Source organism: Gossypium hirsutum, chromosome D09, assembly GCF_007990345.1.
Source record: "Gossypium hirsutum isolate 1008001.06 chromosome D09, Gossypium_hirsutum_v2.1, whole genome shotgun sequence".
NCBI classification, from domain to species: Eukaryota; Viridiplantae; Streptophyta; class Magnoliopsida; order Malvales; family Malvaceae; genus Gossypium; species Gossypium hirsutum.
In genome coordinates, this window is record NC_053445.1 from 41,924,345 (window position 1) to 41,945,247 (window position 20,903).

General features: G+C 33.9%; 1 protein-coding gene across 7 annotated transcripts; it reads right to left on the minus strand.

Annotated features, from left to right (window-relative positions):
- Window positions 1-12,419: 12,419 nt before the first annotated feature.
- LOC107891286 (serine/threonine-protein kinase Nek6) lies at window positions 12,420-18,331 on the minus strand. 7 transcript variants are annotated; one of them, XM_016816030.2, is made up of 14 exons: window positions 17,959-18,331; window positions 17,093-17,214; window positions 16,764-16,830; window positions 15,879-15,944; window positions 15,715-15,761; window positions 15,157-15,202; window positions 14,988-15,068; window positions 14,863-14,905; window positions 14,708-14,757; window positions 14,406-14,487; window positions 14,276-14,325; window positions 14,082-14,155; window positions 13,882-13,933; window positions 12,420-13,800 (listed from the first exon to the last, which is right to left on the minus strand). In XM_016816030.2, the coding sequence occupies exons 1-14, from the start codon at window positions 17,968-17,970 to the stop codon at window positions 12,625-12,627; spliced, it is 1,968 nt and encodes a 655-aa protein (XP_016671519.2). In that variant the 5' UTR covers window positions 17,971-18,331; the 3' UTR covers window positions 12,420-12,624. The 7 variants fall into 7 exon arrangements, with proteins under 7 accessions (XP_016671519.2, XP_040956638.1, XP_040956639.1 ...); XM_041100704.1 differs by lacking the exon at window positions 17,959-18,331 and adding an exon at window positions 17,880-17,947; XM_041100705.1 differs by lacking the exon at window positions 17,959-18,331 and adding an exon at window positions 17,901-17,941.
- Window positions 18,332-20,903: the final 2,572 nt, after the last annotated feature.

Here is a 20,903-nt window from a genome sequence, read left to right on the forward strand (position 1 = left end):
ACCCACAAAAGCAAGACCAATACAAATGAACAAAGAAATGGAAGAATTTTGTAGAAAAGAAATACAAGACCTTCTTAATAAAAAATTAATTAGAAAGAGCAGTTCCCCTTGGAGTTGTTCAGCATTTTATGTAATAAAAAATGCAGAACTTGAAAGAGGAACGCCAAGATTAGTAATTAATTACAAACCTCTCAATCAAGCCTTAAAATGGATTAGATACCCAATACCAAATAAGAAAGATTTGCTACAAAAACTTTGTAATGCAAATATTTTCTCAAAATTTGATATGAAATTCGGATTTTGGCAAATCCAAATAAAAGAAGAAGAAAGATATAAAACAGCATTTACTGTACCATTTGGACAATATGAATGGAATGTAATGCCTTTTGGGTTAAAAAATGCTCCATCTGAGTTCCAAAGAATAATGAATGATATTTTTTACCAATATTCTCAATTCACAATAGTATACATCGATGATGTATTAGTATTTTTAGAAAATTTAGAAAAACACTTTAAACATATATCAATCTTTATAAAAGTCATAAGAAATAATGGTTTAGTAGTTTCTAAATCCAAAATAAGTTTATTCCAAACCAAAGTAAGGTTTTTAGGTCATTACATTACCCAAGGAACCATTACCCCAACAGAACGATCTATAGAATTTGCTAGCAAATTCCCAGACCAAATTCTTGATAAAGTCCAATTACAAAGGTTCTTAGGAAGCCTCAATTATGTTATAGACTTTTATCCAGGTCTTAGCAAATTATGTAAACCATTATATGATAGACTCAAAAAGAATCCACAACCTTGGACAAAAAACCATACCAATATTATCACCCAAATCAAAAAACAAATCACTAAGCTTTCTTGTTTATATTTAGCTGATCTAAATGCCCCCAAGATAGTTGAAACAGATGCTTCTGAAATAGGGTATGGTGGGATCCTAAAACAAGTTAAAGGAGGAAAAGAGCTAGTAGTCCAGTTTACTTCCAGACACTGGAATCCTACTCAGCAAAATTATAGTACTATTAAAAAAAAATTTATCAATTGTTTTATGCATTACAAAATTCCAAAGTGATTTATTAAATCAAAAATTCCTTTTGCGAATCGATTGCAAATCAGCAAAAGAAGTTTTACAAAAAGATGTTCAAAACATTGCCTCAAAACAGATTTTTGCAAGATGGCAGGCAATTTTGAGCATATTTGATTTTGATATTGAATACATCAAAGGAGAAACTAATTCTTTGCCTGATTTTCTCACCAGAGAGTTTCTTCAAAAATGCCCCCCAAACTCCGAGACAAAGGAAAAGGGAAAATAGAAGAATCATCCAAAACCCAAATCACATCAAAACCAATTAAAACATGGTATGAAATTTGCCAAGAAGAAGATGAGAAATCATCATCATCGTCAAAATCCTCCAAAAATACAATAATTCAAGATGCACAAGATCCAAATGAGATTGGTTCTCAAATCAAAAAATGGATTGAGTCCCTATCTCAATCTCCAGAAGTAGCATTGGCCTTTTCGCAAATGAAAGAGGAAACTCCTCTCAAACAAATTGCTGCTGAAGCAGCAAAGGTTTCAAAAAATAAAGAGATTGTTTTACACAAACCAAAATCTCTTTAAAATGTTTTAAAAGAGACTTCTCTCCAAGAGGTTTTTCCAAAAGAGATAGCGATATCTTCACAAACTGCTACACAAAAATCTTCACAATATTTTCCAAACAAATATTTTGAAAAAATTCTTGTTATGGAGGAAGAATTTTCAGAAAAACCTCCACATATACTGGCAAAAGAACTTTTCAATGGATGGCATTTCAAACCATTGGATTCTCAAAAACCCCAACAGTATTATGAAAATATACTGGTCCAAACTGGATCTGTTTTGTTCAAACATTACACAGATCCAAAAGATCCAAATTTTATTACCCATTCAACAGCCCAAATATTAAAAATTCTCCGACCAAGAGATTGGAGTGAAAACCCAAATGCTTCAAAGAAATTCCCAGCCAAATTTACCACCAAAATAGACCATTACCCATATTTTACATATTGGGATTACCAAATAGCATGGTACAATGCCTTTTTAATGAACAACCAACACATGAGACATTCGTGGCTCATATATTTCAAATATGGCACCCAATTCAAATTCCCAAACTGGTTCCAAGAGTGGTGGAATTGGTATGGACCATTATCCTTTGAGATACTACCAGAAAAAATTCAAAACTTATGGCCCAAATTCTTTGACAAATTTCATCCTGAACCAGATCAAAAACACATTTACAGGACAATCCATTTTTTCTCAAAACTATGCATTTCCTGGATTGTCTCATAGAATTATTCTTATGAGCAAGACCAACACACTGGAATTCCATTATTAGTTCGCAATTACAGGACTAAATGGTGGGACAAATTTAATGATGAGAAATATGATTCAAAATATTTGGATAATTTTTTCAACAAGAATCCAAGATTATGTAAGTCTGCAGCCCCGGATCAAACCACAGCAAAATTTCTTCAAGCAAAGTCAACAGCCAGTGCAATGTTAGCTCAAGCCAAGACCAAAAAAGAATACAAAAAACTCATGGCTGAAATGCTCAACTCATTGGACTCCGAATCTGAAGATGAATCTCCGGCATCCTCAATCAAAACGGTGGATCTTGCAGATGATACCACTTCGGTAACCATCACCAGGTCCAAAAAGAAATAATACGTGAACAGGAGAGATTCCCTGCAAGAAATGATGTGAATAGGAGAGATTCCCTGCAACAAAATAATCCGTGAACAGGAGAGATTCCCTGCAAGAAATGATGTGAACAGGAAAGATTCCCTGCAACAAAATAATGTGTGAACAGGAGAGATTCCCTGCAACAAAATAATGCGTGAACAGGAGAGATTCCCTGCAAGAAATGATGTGAACATGAAAGATTCCCTGCAACAGAATAATGCGTGAACAGGAAATATTCCCTGCAAGAAAAGACAAGTGAATAGTTATGTAATTTGTATTTTGTAACCAGAGAATATATTCTCTGAAAATTTATTTTCAAAAGTTTCAAATGTAATGATTAAACGATTTAGATGATGTAAGGAGAGAATAGCCCTCTATAAAAGGCTATCAGTTTGTGAATGGAAGGCAGAACTCGATTTTACCCATTTGAGTTGTTTCTCCCAAAAGTTTCTCAAAATTTTTCAAAACTTTCGCATTAACAAAGTTTCATTTTAAGTTTCCAAAATTTCAAATTAAATAATATTTTCTCAAATTGCATTTACAAAATTAAGTTTTCAAACTTAAACTATTTTCTTAAAAATATATCATTACCAATCCGGTCCTCAGATCCCCGGGACTTCCTAATAATTAAAAATATTAAAAAATAAATCCGGTACTTGTAGAATGATAAAATTTGTGGAAAAATAATTATTAAACTTGAAATAATAAATACTAAATAAAGTAATGAGAAAAGGTGAGTTAAGTTTCCTTTAGATCACATCAATATAACATGTTGCGTTCATAATGGTGCCTTCAATTCATAATAATCACAGGCATCCAATGATAATAGTGATTAACAATTGTTGGCAAATAATTAATAAGGTGGGATGTCTTTGCTTTAATTGGGTTAAAAATTATGAAATTAGGTGTGTGTGTGTGTGTATGTGTACTCAAGAAAAAAGAAGGTGAGCTGCCATTGTTGAAGAGCAATTAATGGGTTGGGAAGATTAGACGTTGAGTTCCCTCCGCTTTGCTTCCAAGTTAGAAAAGCTGTAAGTTTTTGTGGACCATGTAGTATTTATTCTTCATTTTTCTTGCCCAAGCTTGATGAACTACTATTCAAAGGAAACATGGCCATCCACTAACTGTCAACGATTTTTTTTTTTTTACTTTTCTTATTCTTTTAACAATATGATGAAATTAGCAACTCATTTTTTTCACAGATTTTATAAGTATATGTTTATAATTAAGGAAATGCAGCGCACCTACAATCACACAGATTATCAAGTATCTTTAGTCAAATTATTATTATGTTCCCATTCAAAAGTAAGCTAAAACATTACTAGCTAGTTAAATAGGGGTGAAGGTAGAATTTTTTTTTTGGAGTCCAAATTAAATTTTAATTTTTATGATAGTAAAAATATAATTTTATTATTTAAATAATCTATATTTTTATAATTTTTAAATAATTAAATTAAATTTTTATCATTTTTAAAAATATTAAAATAAAATTTTATCTTTAATAATTTAAAATTTTAAAAAAAATTAAAAAAAAACTAAATGAAATATTTTCTATGTTTGAGTACTACCAACCCCTGGCTACGCTTAAGCTACCTAGTTGTGGATTTTGATTTATTATCTAATTCAAGAGAGGTTAATATGTCCCCATGCATTACTTCTTTGACTTCTTCAATGAAAACTTTTATAACTATTTCCTCAAGAGATTAAGTTATTGTTAAAATTCTTTATTTTTTACTATATTAAAAAAAACCTTTTTTAAAATTTAATTTATTATTTTAAAATTAATTTTACATTTTAATGGAAAACACAAATTTTAGAAGCAAAAATCATTCTCTTTATTTCTTCTATTTGAACTTCAACCGATACTTTGTAGTAAAGAGTTTTGTATGTTGAGGGACGAAACTTCTTTTGAGAGTAAATTTAAATTATAAATTTTTAAAAGGCTCAAATTATAACTTTGTCATTGTGTCGAGCAATCGTAGGGGAATGAGTGTCAAGTACAGCACTTAGTTACGAGGATGTCTCGAAACTTAAAGAGTTTGTGGGGACAAGGTTTGCATATGATGTGGACAATTTCTTGTGGAGGATGAGAAACTACTTCTGTACAAAGCCAAATTTAGCCCGGGGCCCAACAACTCAAAATTTTAGCCCAATAACAGACCCAAAAATAAACCCAACTAGCCTAGCCCATTACAGCAACCTGCCCAAAAACAATTCCCAAACTAAACCCACCAACTACCAGCCCAAACCCCAGCCCAATTACAATTAACCAGACCCAAACCCAATTAACCCACTAACCCGAGGCCCAATTCAACTAAGGCCCAATTTCCCTAAAAAAAATCAGGCTAGGGTTTCAGAAAAGAAACCCTAGCGCCGTACCTAGGCACTGCCGCCCCTTGACTTTTGGCCTTCTGACGCCGCCACCATCCCATCGGCGCCGCCCGCAGTCACGTCACCACCACCACTTGCGCCGTCACCTGCAAGGGAGAAACAAAACAAAGAAACAGAGAGCAAAGAACAAAAGCAGTAGAGAATCGGCTATAAAAGCCGAATATGTAACCTTCTTTTTTCTTCTTCTGGCTACTTTTGTATCAAAAAAAAGGATTCAATCGAAAAATAAAAAAAACAGATTCAAGGTTTTTTTCTCTTCTTTTCAGTTTGGAAGATTTTATTTTTATTTTGTTCTCTTTTATTTTCGTTTACATTTATATAAATAAATATAGTACAATAAGAAAAAGAGGGTTACCTTTCTTTTAACACCGCGCCGGAGGAGGGGAAGTCGAGTGGTTTCGCTTCCGTTTTTGCGTTTTTTATTCGTCTTTCGCAAGTTTCGGCCTTAGATCCACGGCCTAGAAGCTACCGGCTTCGAAAAGGAGCCGAAAAGGCCCTATTTTGAGCGCCTCCGACCACCGCGCGTGGCGGGGCTTACGGTTGCTCATATGGCCGGACCATGGCCGGACGAAAAAGGGGGGAGAGGTTTTTTTTTCAGTTCTTTAGAAGGAGAAGAAGAAAATGAAGATTTAAAAAAAATTTGGGTTTAAATAACCCTCACAAAATGGCGCCGTTTTACCCTTAGGGGTCAGGTGCCAAAACGACGCCGTTTTGGCCCTGACCCGCGTGGTGACCCGACCCAAGGGGGAGGATCCGCGTGTTTTCTTAGAATGGGTTATTTGCGCGCGCAGTCCCTCTGACTTTGCAGCGTGTCGCAATTTGGCCCCTTTTCGCTATTTTCTTTTATTTTTAATTTGGCCACAAAGTTTTATGTTTGTTTCAAGTTAGTCCACTGCTGCGCTGTTATTTTCTGTTTTGGTCCCTCTCTGTTTGGCGGGAGTTGCAATTTAATCCTCTTTTGCTTTTTTATTTCGATTTCGCCCAGTATTTTCGTTTTTATTTCGATTTAGACCATGTTTTAGCAATTTCATTATTTAGCTTATTATTATTATTATTATTATTATTATTATTATTAGTTTTATTTTCCCTTTTTTACCTTTTATTTATTTGTTACTATTATATTAACATATTAATTAGCTTTATATTTATTTCTTCATTTTTATTCTATATATATATATACATTATGTATGTCCATATCTTATAATAATTTATTTTTATATATATACAAACGTACATATATTTTTATAGCTTATTTAACATCTACATAAATACTCATACTTTTGCACATCTATAGATATCTATACACATTTTTTTAAAAATACATGTATATAAATATGCTTTCATACGCCTTTATTATATACTTACATCTATAAATATATATATACTTACATATATAAATATGCTTTCATACGCCTTTATTATATATACACACACATATATATATACTTTCAAAAAATATACATTTTGTTTATATTCTTCATATTTCATAATTTTTATATACCTACGTATATGTACATATTTTTTTATATATATACATATTTATATATTCTTTATATTTTAAAATATATTATATATATTTTATAATTCACATATACATACATATTTTAATTTATATCTATGTACATATATATATATGTATATATCTCTTTACATTTTTAATTGTATTCATTATTTATTTATTTTATTTTCATGAATGTTTTAATTTTATTCGTTTATATACGTTGTTATTTTGTATGTTGTAGATTTGACCTTTTATTTATTTTGTATTGTGCTATTTCTCGTATCATTTTTATACTTTCGTATTCATTATGGTTCTGCCATGCATAACAACAATATAATTTATTCTCGCATTCTTTTCATTACGATATCATGTTTTATTTTACTCAGTATATCAAAATTCGTTTAAATAAACGGCATTTCTCGTGTTTAGATTCGAGAAGATCGTACCCTAACTTACTGGGTTTCGACTTTCATAATAAATCTAAATACACGAATTTTTTCAAACTCAAGTTTTAAACGATCTCGAGAATTAAGAAAAGATCATGTCCTAACTTACTGGGCGTGATATCTTTTTTAAATCTCGAGATAGCTAAAATATCTTTTACATAAGCATTTTTCATTCGCGTATTGGGAATTCGAGACATTGTGTCCTAACTTACTGGATATGATTCTCTTTCTCGAATAACGTGAAATATGTCCCCTTTTCTTGAAAATTTTCAACGTTTTAATACAAGGATCCTATTTTTAAATTCTTCAAAGTTTTCACTCTTCGACATTAAGACATTAAGTAATCAACTAGGTACCAATTTTGGGCGTATCGAGGGTGCTAATCCTTCCTCGTGTGTAACCGACTCCCGAACCCGTTTTTCTGAATTTCGTGGACCAAACTTGTTGTTTTAATAAAATCAAACCGTTTATTAAAAACAACCACTTTTCAAGGTGATCCAATCCCACCTCAAAAAAGGATTGGTGGCGACTCCCGTTTCTTTTTTCAAAACCCAAGTCGACCCCGTTTTCCATCCAAAAAATGGTGTCAACAACTTCCGTGTCAAAGACATCATGGATGATGCGGATAAGTTAAACACTACTTCAATGTTTCTTACTGATATTGCGCTTTTATGGTAGCGAGGTAGGACCACAGATAAAAGGCAATGTGAGATTGGGACGTCGTAAGAGTTCCAATATAAGTTGAAGGGGCAGTTTTACCCAAAATTTGCCAAGGAAGAAGCTCGACCAAAGTTGCAAGGGATAACGCAATGGGGCACAGTGGTGGAGTATGTTCGAGAGTTCAAGGAACTCATGCTCCAAGTTTTAGAGGTGACCGAGAAAGAAGTATTATTTGCTTTTCAGAAGGGATTGAAGCTGTAGGTCAGACAGGAGGTAGAACAAAGAGGTGTCTAAAAGCTATCAAAAGCTATAACGGTAGCGGAGTCCGTGGTCAAGCTTGGTCTAGGGAAAGACAAGCTTGGGTCTTCCAAGTCTGAGAAAAGGGGCGTATGTGAAAAGGATCACAAGGAAGATGTTGTTGATGGAAATGGCAATGGCGACAATGGTGGTAATTGGAAACCACGAGTTTTGGAGAAGAAACCCAATAGGAAAAGGGACAAGTTGAAATGCTTTCTCTGCGACGGTCCACACATGTTGAAGAAATGTCTGAAGAAATTCGTGCTTAAGGAGAAGTTGGTAGGTAAGGTCTTGGTACTTGGTTTGAGACCACGGGGTATCAAAGCCAAGGAGGTCGAAAGTGAGAAGAAGCCAGTGGAGTGCTTCTTATGTCATGGTCCACATAGGTTGTGGAAGTGTATGATGATGTCTGTCATCGAAGGGGACGATGGAGCAGACAAGGAGCCCAAGAAGCTTGGTTCGAGCAAGGGAAAAGTCGAAGCCAATAGGGCAAAGAGGATAAAAAAGAAGCGAGTAAACTGCTTCTTGTGTCGTGGTCCGCATGAGTTACAGAACTGTCTAAAGCAAGTCGTAGTCAAAGGAAAGGCAACGTCTAAGCTTGGTGAGTCATTGGAGGGGCTTCCACCCAAGGAAAAAGTGAGTATGTCATCGAACTTAGGGGGAAAAGTTACGATGAAAACAGTGAAGCTGAGACCAATAAGGCTCAATTCGAGTGAAGCGTCGGAGTTGGCCGAGTCATCGACAAGGCTTCCTCCTATGGAAGAGGTAAGTAGTGCATCAGACTTCAAGGAAAAAGAAGTGATGCAAGTTGGATAGTTGACCAGAGTTAATGCAACGAGTAAGACGGCTCGAGTTAAGAAGCGACGTAAGCGGAGGCAAAAGTCTTAAAGGAAGGAAAAAGCTAAGGCGTCGAGACAAGACCAATATGAATCAAGTTAGTGCCATTCAAAAGTCGCAACGAGGGCATTACGAGAATGGGTGGAAAAGAATGTCACAGGCCGCAATTCAAAGCTCGTGACCATCGCACCAAATGCATCTGATAGAGGTCTATTGTGTAGATGAGGATCATTTGGCCCGCAAGAACTGGCCCAATTCGGTAAGCTATTGGAGAAGCCTGTCAGATTGAAGCCTAGTTGGCCCGATAACGAAGATTTGACAACTTAGACTATTTTGGTAACTAATCTTAAAATATGATAGAATCATATCTTGTAAAGATTAGATTAGATTTGATAAGACATATTTTGTAAATCCCTAAAATCAAGGGATATATTTAATCTCGTCCGTCGATGTAAATGTATCTTGACCATCGATTTTGGGGGAGCTCAACTAAAAATAGAGAGCTTCCCCCTCATTTGTACTCACTCCATTTATTGTTTCATTATTCTTTGTGAATAAAAGAATATTAAGAGCATTTACTCAAACACATTGTGTGCATTCTTTCTGTTGTTCTTTTGTTGCTTCTTTTGGCATAAATCGCTTTCGCTATACAAATTAGTGACTTAGAGGACTTCTAAAAGAATCCTTATTTGAGTAAAGGCTGACTTATGTGAGTTTGGATAAACAGATCGCCTAGGGCTGCACGGATCGTGAGACGAAAGATCTAACCCTGTGACACTAGGAGGGACGATGCCAGGAGTACGCCAAGATGGCAACGAAGTGGAGTATTATGAATTCAGTGGAAATCGGCGTAGTTAGGATTACGCCATATGCATCTAATTTAAAATAAATTTCTATATTGTAATTATCTGTATCAAGAATGATGTAATAAATTATTTTAAATACCTCTTTTGTTTTTAGATGTTAAGATTTTCACTTAAATTAATAAATAAGATATTTAAAGGAATGAGAAATTGTAATATGTTTTGTTAAATTGTTAAATATTGTGAGTAGTAACACCTAAAATCCGGACCTGACGATTCGGGTCGGGTTGAGGGTATTACAACAAGCGTTTATACAATAAAATGAGTATGACAATGAAAAGGTTGTATTTTTTTCTCAATAAACTTTGTAAGCTTGTTTCTTGTTATCATTTGGGGGTATTTGGGAGCATTTATTTTGCGCATTAAAGGTAATATCGATACTTGGAGGCTAGTATTGAGACCTCTAGAACATGTCTTGAGACTTAATGAACAAGTCTTGATACCTTACTCCCCTAAATGAAACTTTGGCTACTAACTTTTCGATCTCAAGACTTGGATCCCAGGTTTATTTAAATAGAAGTTTAGCTATTGACTTGCAACTCTTGAGACTTACAGCCCTAGGTATCGAGACGTAGCATGGAAACTATTTGAATAAGCTTGAAAACACTCTTTAAAGGTCTTGTGAGTACTCAAAAACTTTTGTAATTTGTCTAAGGCATTCAGAGACATGTTTTTGAGTTTTGTGACACTTAAAAATAATTCAAGCATGGTCAATTTAGTTTTTTCAAATTTGATCAAGGGAATTTTAATAATTATTTTGTTATATAAAAATATTTGAAAATTAAAGCTAACAACAGAGTTAACAAGGATTTACCTAAATAACTTTTCAAACTATCCATTTGTTTAACGATGAAATAGTTCAGTGAAACTCTTAGATAACTTGTATTCAAAAAAAAAAGTTCATGATTAAGCAAAATCTCATAACCACTAAAATGTCTTGAAAAAAAAACTAAAAAAAAACAAAACTCCAAAACAACAAGAATGGAATCACTCCAAATTCTCACGAAATAGTACGATGGCAAATAAGAAGAGAATGCTTTTTTGTTGCTACCTTAAGTTATTTGTTTGCTTAATATGAAAACAATAAGGGAAGTATTAGACTGCAGCGGCAACTACGACTTGACATTGTGATAAACTATGCAAACAAAATTAAATAACACCAATGATTTGTTTATGTAATTCGTTTCCCTACGTTTGTGGAGCCTAACTCAGTGAGTAATTTCACTATCTTTGTTCACAAATACAACAAGTGATTCACACTCGATCATTCCCTAAGTATAAAGATCTCGCATTTGTAGCTAAAGACTAGAACACTCACCTCCAAATCCTTCCCCTGAGAATTTGGGCGGTAAACACTCAACAATGTTTACAATAGAGGTGCTCATGGGCTGGGTCGGGCCCAGAAAAAAAGTTCGGCCCGCGTCCTAGGCTCGAGCCCGGCCCGAAATATGGGTCTAAAATTTTGTCCAGGCACGGCCCGGGAAAAGATTCCTAAGCCCTAGCCCAGCCCGGCCCAGCCCATTTTTAATAAACACCAAAAATTTATTTTAAAAATAAAAAAATAAATAAGTATTTTAAAATATTTTAAAATTAAAAAAATAAAAATATATATTTATTATATATTCGGGCCGGGCCCGGGCCAGGGCCAAAAAAGTGGTGCCCGAGAAAATGGGCCTCTTTTTTTGCCCAAACCCATATTGCGGGCCTATATTTTTACCCGAACCCTCCCATATTTCGGGCAGGCCGTCGAGCCGGGTGGCCCATGAGCACCTCTAGTTTACAATTTAGCTTTGCACTTTTTCACAAAAATAATTTTTCAATGAAAGGATTAAAATGCTCTCAATAAACTCTCATACAAAACCTAGACAAGCCTCAAATCATATATCTATTTTGACTTTTTAACATAGAAATTAGGTGAATACAAAGTAACTCCCTACAAATAGTTATTACATCATAAACATTCAAAGCACAATCAATCAAAGATATGTTCTCCAAAATCAGCAACACTATACTCGAATCCAATCCAATCTTTAAAAGTCAATGATTGGTTTCTATAGATAGACATAACATATTCAATATAACAACATATTAACATGTCCAGAGATTTTCTTCATTAAATTGTTAAATCAAATAAGGCAAGTAATAAATTGCCTCAGTGACAGCCTACAATAGACATTACCGAGTGCTACTCAACTTCATTCTCCACATCTTGCCTCAACACTTTTCATTGAAGTGATTGAAGTGGGAGGCAAAGATACCTATTTATTGACAATTTACATCTAAATTAAAAATAAGCTCTTAATATTTATCTAATAAAAATCTAATTATAACCATTGCTAACCAATAGAAAACTTGAAGCATCCAAAGTAATATATTCTCACCCATAAGAATTAAGAAATAATGTATACAATACAATAAAAATACTTAATTCCTAAATTACTACTATATAGCTGGCCATGGAGAATTCTTATTGTGATCGTCCTTTGGTTGTATTTCATTAGAACTCCTATGCGACCAATTACCATATGAACTCTTGAGCTGTGAAATTTGCATCTTTTATGGGACCCTTGAGCTTTCCAATTTTCATGAGCTGCTACACTCCTACTGGGTCTTCCTTTGTTCATATCAATCAAGGAAATTTGACAGGCAGCTTTAATCGTAACAAAAAAAAATTTAACATGGAAGACTGACAATTATTAAGAAGTACGTCTTTCTTTATTTCCATCAAAACCACCCGTTAGTCTAACAAGCTGCAATATATGTTCTGTTTCCAGAGTTTCTTCTGTTCAAGCAAAGCATATCACTCAAAATAAACACTTCATATCAACACATTTTGTAACCAAAAATGAAAAAAAAAACACATTAATGAATAAATTAAGGCCACATGCATCATTTGAATCAGGTTCCTCCGTTGAGTTTTTGGGCAGACATGAGGCTTTTTGTTAACCAAATTGCTGTTTCTCTAGATGAGGCAACTTCATCCCCAAACGGTCGTAGAATACCAGCAAGCTCATCTATTTTGTCTTGCTTAAGAAGCCGGGCACATAGCTCAAGCAGAGATTCCAATGCATCGGCTCTCTTCTGACTTGGATTCTCCCACGCACTCTTAATTTCATCACTACTCAATGCTGTTAGTCTACTCAGCAGCGACACATCACTTGCTGTCAATTGAACTGGTCGGCCACCATCTTTCTCTGTTAGAATGGAGCAAGTGTCCGTCTCCGATGTTGCTCCTACTTCATCTTTACACGGAGGTGCAGCATTGCTTTCCGATGACAAGTAACTCGTGTCAGCTCCTTCTGTTTTTGCATTAGGACTACTGGTTTTATTTGAAGAGCATCTTTGCTCTACATCAGTCTCATAAACAGTTGATGAACTTCCATCATCCAGGAACCCATTTTTATCATCATAGCTTATGCTGGAAATTGTCAATTTACTGGAATCCTCTGATCTACCAAGAACCGGCAGATCCAGAACATCTTTTGCTGCTTCAAGAACCTGCATGTCACAAAGTGCCTCCGCATCTTTTTTACTTACAGTCATCATATCAGCTTCTGGTAAGTTTCGAGTGGGCTCAGAAGTGGGCTCTTCTTGGTCATCACGATGAGAATCAAATGCCATCTCTGAAGTTGACACCACATGAGCATCCTTTTGAGGAATGCTGTTAAACTCAGCCTGTTTGTCAACATTGCTAACACTTACTTCAGAATCAGTGGACATTTCTTTGGAATCACTAATGGAGTTCAACATTTCAACAGCACAGCTAGTAGGATCTACCCTCTTAGTGACAAGGTTGTCTTCCATACTAGCTGTGGATGCTGGCTGCTCGCAACTAGAACTGCTTAAGAGCACATCAGCCATTCTCCGAAATGTATGTGTATTTTCTTGTCCATTTGATACCCCCACATCTTTAACCTCCCTATCTTTTCCAATGCCATGTTTTCTGGACAATGATTTTTTAGGTGTCTTCTCCTTTGGACTGTTTGTGGGCTTGATAGGAAGATAGACAGAAGATAGGTTTCTGCAGCGAAGGAGATGCGGCTGCAAGTGGGGGTGCCTTAAGAGTTCAGCAGCCTAAAATATCACAATGCTCGGATCAGTATCGATATTAGCGATTAAAATTAGAAAGCTAAAGACAGGATGAATTGCACTCACATTTGGTCTGTGTTCCGGGTTCTTCCTTAGCATACTCTTGATTATTTGTTTCCTGAAACATGTAGTCATTTAAGAGTTTATAAAAAGAAATGAAATAACATTGTCGATGTTAAGTAAATACATACAAGAACAATTAAGTGGATTAAACTGGTCACCAAGAAACAGATGATATTTATAATGAGTTGGAAAAAGTAGCTTACAGTGAGGAAGAATACAAAATCGGGAGAGGAGAAATGGAGGATCTGTTGATCTTGTTAATGAGTCCAGCCATATCCTGTAGAGTTTATGACTTTAGTTCAAGATAGAATTTATGGCAAAGAAGATTAAGGATAACTTGATAGTAGTTAAACAATACTAAGGCAATGTCAAATTGCTCATGTTAAAAAAAACTCACAGGAGCTCGAAACGCTGGGTGATGTGCAGCAATCTCAAACATACAGCAACCTGGAATAATAAGTTTATGTCAATACTAGTTAAAAGGATAACGTATACTGCATCTCAGAATTATGCTTTGAACTTCTTACCAAGTGACCATATATCAGATTTATATCCATAAGGTATATCTGCCAGCAGCTCTGGACACATATAGTTGGGTGTGCCAACGACCTATTGAGAATATGCAAAGTGTAGAAAAGAATTCGAGTGAATCCCTTAAAAGCTGGTTTAAACAAATTCCATAACCAGAAGTAATTCACAAGAAAATGTTTTTATTCCAACCAAAGATACATTAGAAGAACTTGCAGAGAAAAGCCTGTTGCATTGAAGGAATTCTAAGACAGTCCGAGTTTTTTTCTTAATAAAATAAAAGATAAGACCAACAACATACCGAGGAAGCTAGGTCTTCCGTGTTAAGTAATTTCGCAAGTCCAAAGTCACCTGTACAGTCCATATAAGACATACATATCTTAGACGACATCAAAAAGGGAGACAAACCTGACAAAGAACAGGGGTTCTTTTACAATAATCCTTTTCCATTCATACCAAGCCGGATGTCATTGTCCTTTGTAAGGAATATATTTGAACACTGAGATCAAAGTACAAGTTAGAACATAGCATCCTCGTTTAAGAGCTTTTCTCCACAAAAGTGGCAAAGATAGAAGCAGTACTTTCAGATCCCTATGAAGAACGCGGTTCGAGTGTAGGTAGTCCACGGCTAAGAGTAATTGAGTCATCCATTTGCAGATTTTCTAGGGAGCCAAAAGAGAACAACAAGAGGGTAAATATCATCTCTAGCATGTGCATATAAGTAGTCCAATTGCGAAAATATTGCATTACCTCCTCGGGGAAGTGCATACCTCGGGCCTTCTTAATAAGCTCAGCCCTAATACCAACAAAAATTGTAAGTGCCCCAATTACTCATTCATGTATCCTAAGAATCAGCAAGCATCTACCATCTTCTTTTATCGAGAAATCACTATTTAGTTACATTGTAACCCAATTCAAGCTAATAACTAGTAATGCATACAATATAGCTCACCATAAAGTCCCACTCATTAACTTTATTGGTGAGAAATTTATTCTTTTCATCATCGACTGTTTGCATTGAAATTATAAAAATGTGGATGATAAGAATATGTTGTTTTTCTTTATAACTTCTAACCAATCAGGCAAGATAAATTATGTTACTTTCATATATAATCTGACCATAAAATCCTACAAATTAACTTTAGCTACGTGAAAGTATGGAAGGTTTTCTACTCATATCAGAACTTTACTAAAACAATCTACAAGTGTAAAAATTCCCCAGAATGTGCTTAAGACAATTAACGAACTTGAGTATTTCATTGTAATCTGAGAATAAAAAGATCAACAACTCATTTTGTGGTAACTTACATGTCCCCTCCTTCACAGTAGCTGGTTACAATGCAAATGCTGTTTCCCTTCAAAGCATGAAGTAACAAATTACTGAAGAGTCAGTCATGGTCTTAACAACCTAAATTCATAATATTGCACAGCAGCTCGAATGTAAATCCAAAATAGTGGTATAACCCTTTCACCTTATCAACCCAAGCATCTTTGTACTCAACAATATACGGATTATTTAGTTTTGCAATCAATTCCATCTGCAATACAGCAAAAGCACATATGAGACACATTCTCAAACATGCATCGACTATAGATGAATTATCGTGTATTCTTGGTTTGACATGTGAAGATTTTGGTAGGTATCAAAGAAAAAGCTATCTAGACAACTTTTATATCTTATTTGCCATCAATTTTATATATACGATATTACCGTAGAAGATACTCAATGAAATGGCACAAAATGGATGATCATAGCAGCCTATGTTATCTGAACTCGCGGTGAATGTTGGATAAGGCTATGTGCCCAACACGGGTATACTCATTTTTTTAATAGCTTTTTCATCTATTTGGAGAATCATACCTCGTACTTAACTAAATATCTGTCGGTCGAAAAGAAGTATAGGAAAAATAAGTAGTCCAGGTAACATAAATAGCATAATGTACATCCTTTCAAACTGTTTCCGAGTATTCAGTTTTCAAGTGTGATGTAAGTAGGTCTGGCTATGTATGCGAGCATTATTTGTTACCAGAAATGCCAAAAATATTACATCTAACACTAGAATATGCAAAATATATCTATATAGTTTTAGTAAATAAAAGAATAGCCTGCAGTAAAAATAAATAAAAATCACAGCTTCCAGATAGGCAATGAAGGATGGAAAATGGCAAAAGAGGCAAAAGCATCCCTGGGGGTAGAAAAAGATGTGAAACCTAGCAGCCATCATAAATATAAGGTTTGATTATTGAAGAAAACATAGACATCCTAATTGACTATGCAATTTTCACAAGTCACAATTCAAATGTAAATTTATTAAAGCAAGCACCAGGAAATGGAATTTTGGTTATAGGAAAGTGACCTCTTGGTGAGCTGTACGTTTGAACTTCTCTGTTTGTTTGGCCAGGCGAATCTTCTTCAACACATACCTAACATAATATGAAAAAATTAAGGAAAATCATACAAAGTTTATAGGCTAAAGTCAATAATTGCTAAAGGACGAAGAACCGTGCCGACAGCTACTACAGTAATGAATTCAAGGCCACATGTTGAGAATAGAGTCTTTGTTGCTTAACCAATCACAGAAATTCATTACTAATATAACAAAACATTAACAATCGCATGAAATTTATAGCTGTTGATTATATCAGAGTTTATGGAGAGGGAAGAGAATAAGGAGAACATACTTACTTCTTTTTCTCAAGTTTATGAAGAACAAGATAAGCAGCTCCGAAAGCTCCTCTTCCAATCTGTTCTATAACTTCATAGTCCATTTTGGACTTGCCATCACCATTATCACTCTCCATGGAGACCTTGAAAACACCAAACATAAAGATTCAATCTATTATTCATCAAAAAAAATAAAAACCCATTTCAGGAATCTCAGCCAAAACAAGTTCATAAGAAAGAAACCCCCTCCCCCAAGTTCCAAAATTTGATGCAAACGCAAAGAACGGAGAGGAAGGAATATTTGAAGAAAAAAGACAAAATTGAGGGAGTGAGAAGTTAAATACAGAGCCAAATTATTGAAAAAGCTTAAACTTTTGATGATTATTGAAGCTCTCTGAAAAAATGCAATGATCTTATAGGTAAAAGAGAAACATAGAAAGTTGAGTAAAGCTAAATTTGACAATGATGATATTACAGTGGAAAATAAGGGGAAAGGGAAAAAGATAGAAGTGGATGGACAAACTTAAGTAAAAGCAACATCCAACAGTTACAAGATAATTAAAAGAAATTAATAGTAGATGACTAACATACCAAATTAATTAATATAAGTGGGGAAGAAAAAGCCTAAAGAGATGGAAGGACAATGAAACCCCCCCCCCCAAAAAAAAAAAAAAAAGTGGAAGGACAAAGTCAAGCAGCTAATACAGGTAACGAAATAATACTTGTAATAACATAATTGGAAAGCTAAATAATTAGAAGGAAACCAAAACAAAAGAACATAGAAAAAGAATAGTAAGTTGAAACAGACAGGGTGAGGTGCAGGAAAGACCAAAGTAAAAAAAGCAAAGCCTTTGCTTGCATTTGCAGATTCATGGGAGATCACTTACATATACATACATACAATAATAAAGCCAGAAGAATGTATCCTAGCTTGTAGTTGTGATGTCACTATCTTTAGAAAAAATATATAAAAACCCCCCATTTAAAAAAAAAAAGAAGAAGAAGCAAAATCCTATTTAGAATTTTTGAATATGCCAGAATATTTCAATCAAGGGGTGTGTGTTTTTTTCCCTTTCTGGGGTTTTTTTGGGTTTTTGTGTATGTGTGACATGCACCACTTGATTTCTGGTTTGTTTGGTTGGCTTTAGGTACATTGATGGATTAGCTTAAACTTTCTTTTAAAAATGCTTTAAAAAAGAATTTCATAATGTGCACCTTTAACAATATGAAATATTAGTCACTAATGGGGTGTAATCATTTTGTTTATGAATCTTTTGATGGTAGTATAATAAAAAAAAATTAAAAACAAAAAAGTTTGGGTGCCAATGGATTCATCAATCTAGTAAAAGCTTCTCCTTGTTTGGAGCTTACAGAGCAGTTATTTTGTTGCTTTCATTTAAGAGACAGCACACACCCAAATAAACAAATGCCTTTGCTTAACTTAGCTTTTCTGTAGAAACAGTAAGGTATCTTATCCTGGTAAAAATATATGCTTGAAAGTTCCAATAGAATAATAAACATTTGATCAAATGAGATCAAACACTATACTGTCCAGAGATCCAAATTGAGCCCCAAATGCAAAATTTGGGATTAGGACCCTAAATTTGAGATGCATGAAAAGGACTCTAAAGTGGTCACTTAATCCACCCTTGGAAACCTACAAAATCTTTGGGGAAAGAGGAGACAAAATGACCCATCTCTCTGCTACTTCCAATGAAGCATATTTGCCATTCTAAGCTAAGCACTTTCCCAAGCACCCTATGCTATCATTCAAAAAACTTTTGTCTTACTATATGCATCAATCAACATTGCCATAAGCCCCATTCCATGCTCCTTTAAACCAAGTTTGGACCAATTTTGAAGCCCTTTTTCAAAACCTATTCAACTTGGGGTAGCAGGCAGATCATGGTGCCCATGTCTGGACGCAATGTTCTAACAATTTGTTGTATTTTAAGATTAACAGAATGAAACCATGGTAAGCAAAAGTGAAGTTGATATAAACATATCCTTTCCGTTTGATAAGCTCAAGCTGCTTCATCCTGCAAAAAGACATTTCCTAACCACTTGCTTTCTTCAAATTGCTACTTATTAAGCATTACCACCCAACCAGTCATTGGACATGATGATGTTGATGTTGATGGTAGGGAATAGGCTTTTTGGATAGCAGTTAGGTTACTTAACAACTGAGCTGTGTTTTTATAGTCTAAGCAGGCATAATATTTATGATTGCTTCCAAAACATTTCATCAAAAAGTGGACAATTCAAGACAAAAAAAAAAATCTAAAACAGTTTCATGTTTTAAGTAATTAGAACAATGGCAACTTTAGATGCTTTAATTTTTACATAAAAAAAAAAAGAATCCTAGAAAAGAATCTAGGTAAGACCCAATGTCATGGTTTTGATTTCTTGTGAGCCTTTGGGGTTTCAACTATCCTCTCTAACAGTGGGTTTCAGAATCCGCATTACCACTGACGAAAACATGGAATCAGACCGCTCTTTCCTCCTCACTTCTGCACTGATATATATATGCTACGTAAGTAACTCGACATCAATCTCCAGACCAAAAAATGACAGTGATGAATTTTAACTGTTCTAACATTCAGGAAAAATATTTGTCATCATCTGTTAGCAATTCTAGTCTTGCACTCTCCATCATTAATTTAATAACAATTTCATGTAATTATGCATCAAATTTCAATTTCGATTCAATGAAGGACGTAAAACTTCAATGCAAATTAATATATATATATATATATGTTCACTTATTTCAATTTTGAGTTGAGTAAAGATAATGATAGGATTATGTAATCCACTTAAAAAACAATGTCAGCAGGTTATGCGAATTTAATTAAATTTAAATTGCTTTATTAATAAATTGGTCCTATTTAGATTCGTCCTTAAAGTTTTTTCACCAAAAAAATCCCAAAAGCATATGATGTTAATTTTTTATTAAAAAATATAAAAAAATTCCTTCATAATATAATTTACTTTTGTAAATAAAAATTATAAAATATTTTAATCATTTCTCAATTAAGTTAAAACCCAATAATTAAAAAATAAGTCCACAAACTATACCCATTTTCCTACTCTTAAGTATTTAAAGTTATTTATTTATTAAAAACAATACCTAAATTATCATTTTTTTCTTATTTTATTTAAAACGTATGAGGCATCCCATGTGTGTCAAAGTTTTTATTAATCAGTATTGTGATTTGGGAAAAATGAAATATTTCAATTTTGTTTAAGCATTAAAACAAAACTTACATGATAAGTACTGTAGAAGGTGACACGTTTTCAATTTTTTTTTCATTTGGGTGGGAAGTTCTAATTGTCTCTTAACCCTTATACTTTTTGAACTTTTAAAATTTAGTCTCTTTATTTTTAAGTTCAAGAATTTAATTTCTCGGTAGAAATTAAAATTGAATTGATAACATTGTTAAATGGAATTTGAATATACATTATCAATTATATAAAATATTTGAATATTAAATGCCACAGACCAATTGAATTTTAATTTTTAGTTAGTCATTACTAAAATTTGAAGAGTGCAGAGATGGAGGACTTAATTAACCAAAAAGCGAGAGATAGAAAAATGTTTTAAAAGAGGATTCTGTATATTCGTGGTTTTTTATTCTAAAATGTTATATATTTCTTATAAATTTATATAAAAAGTATTTTTTATTATTAATTAATATTTTTAAAGTGATTAGCTTGGGTGTTGACTCATGGATTGATTTAAGATTAATATATGATAAAATGTTTAAAATTTATTTTGAATTATGTATTTAAATGATTTTTATCCGTACAACTACTTCCGAGTCAATTTAAGTTT

Bases quoted from the DNA above. Each gene is read 5' to 3' on its own strand.
- LOC107891286 (XM_016816029.2), bottom strand. From the start codon at position 17,232: ATGTTTGGTGTTTTCAAGGTCTCCATGGAGAGTGATAATGGTGATGGC. The intron at 16,831-17,092 runs GTAAGTATGTTC...ATATTATGTTAG, and splicing joins CATAAACTTGAGAAAAAGAA to GTATGTGTTGAAGAAGATTC. The intron at 14,906-14,987 runs GTACTGCTTCTA...CTTTGATCTCAG, and splicing joins TTCTTCATAGGGATCTGAAA to TGTTCAAATATATTCCTTAC.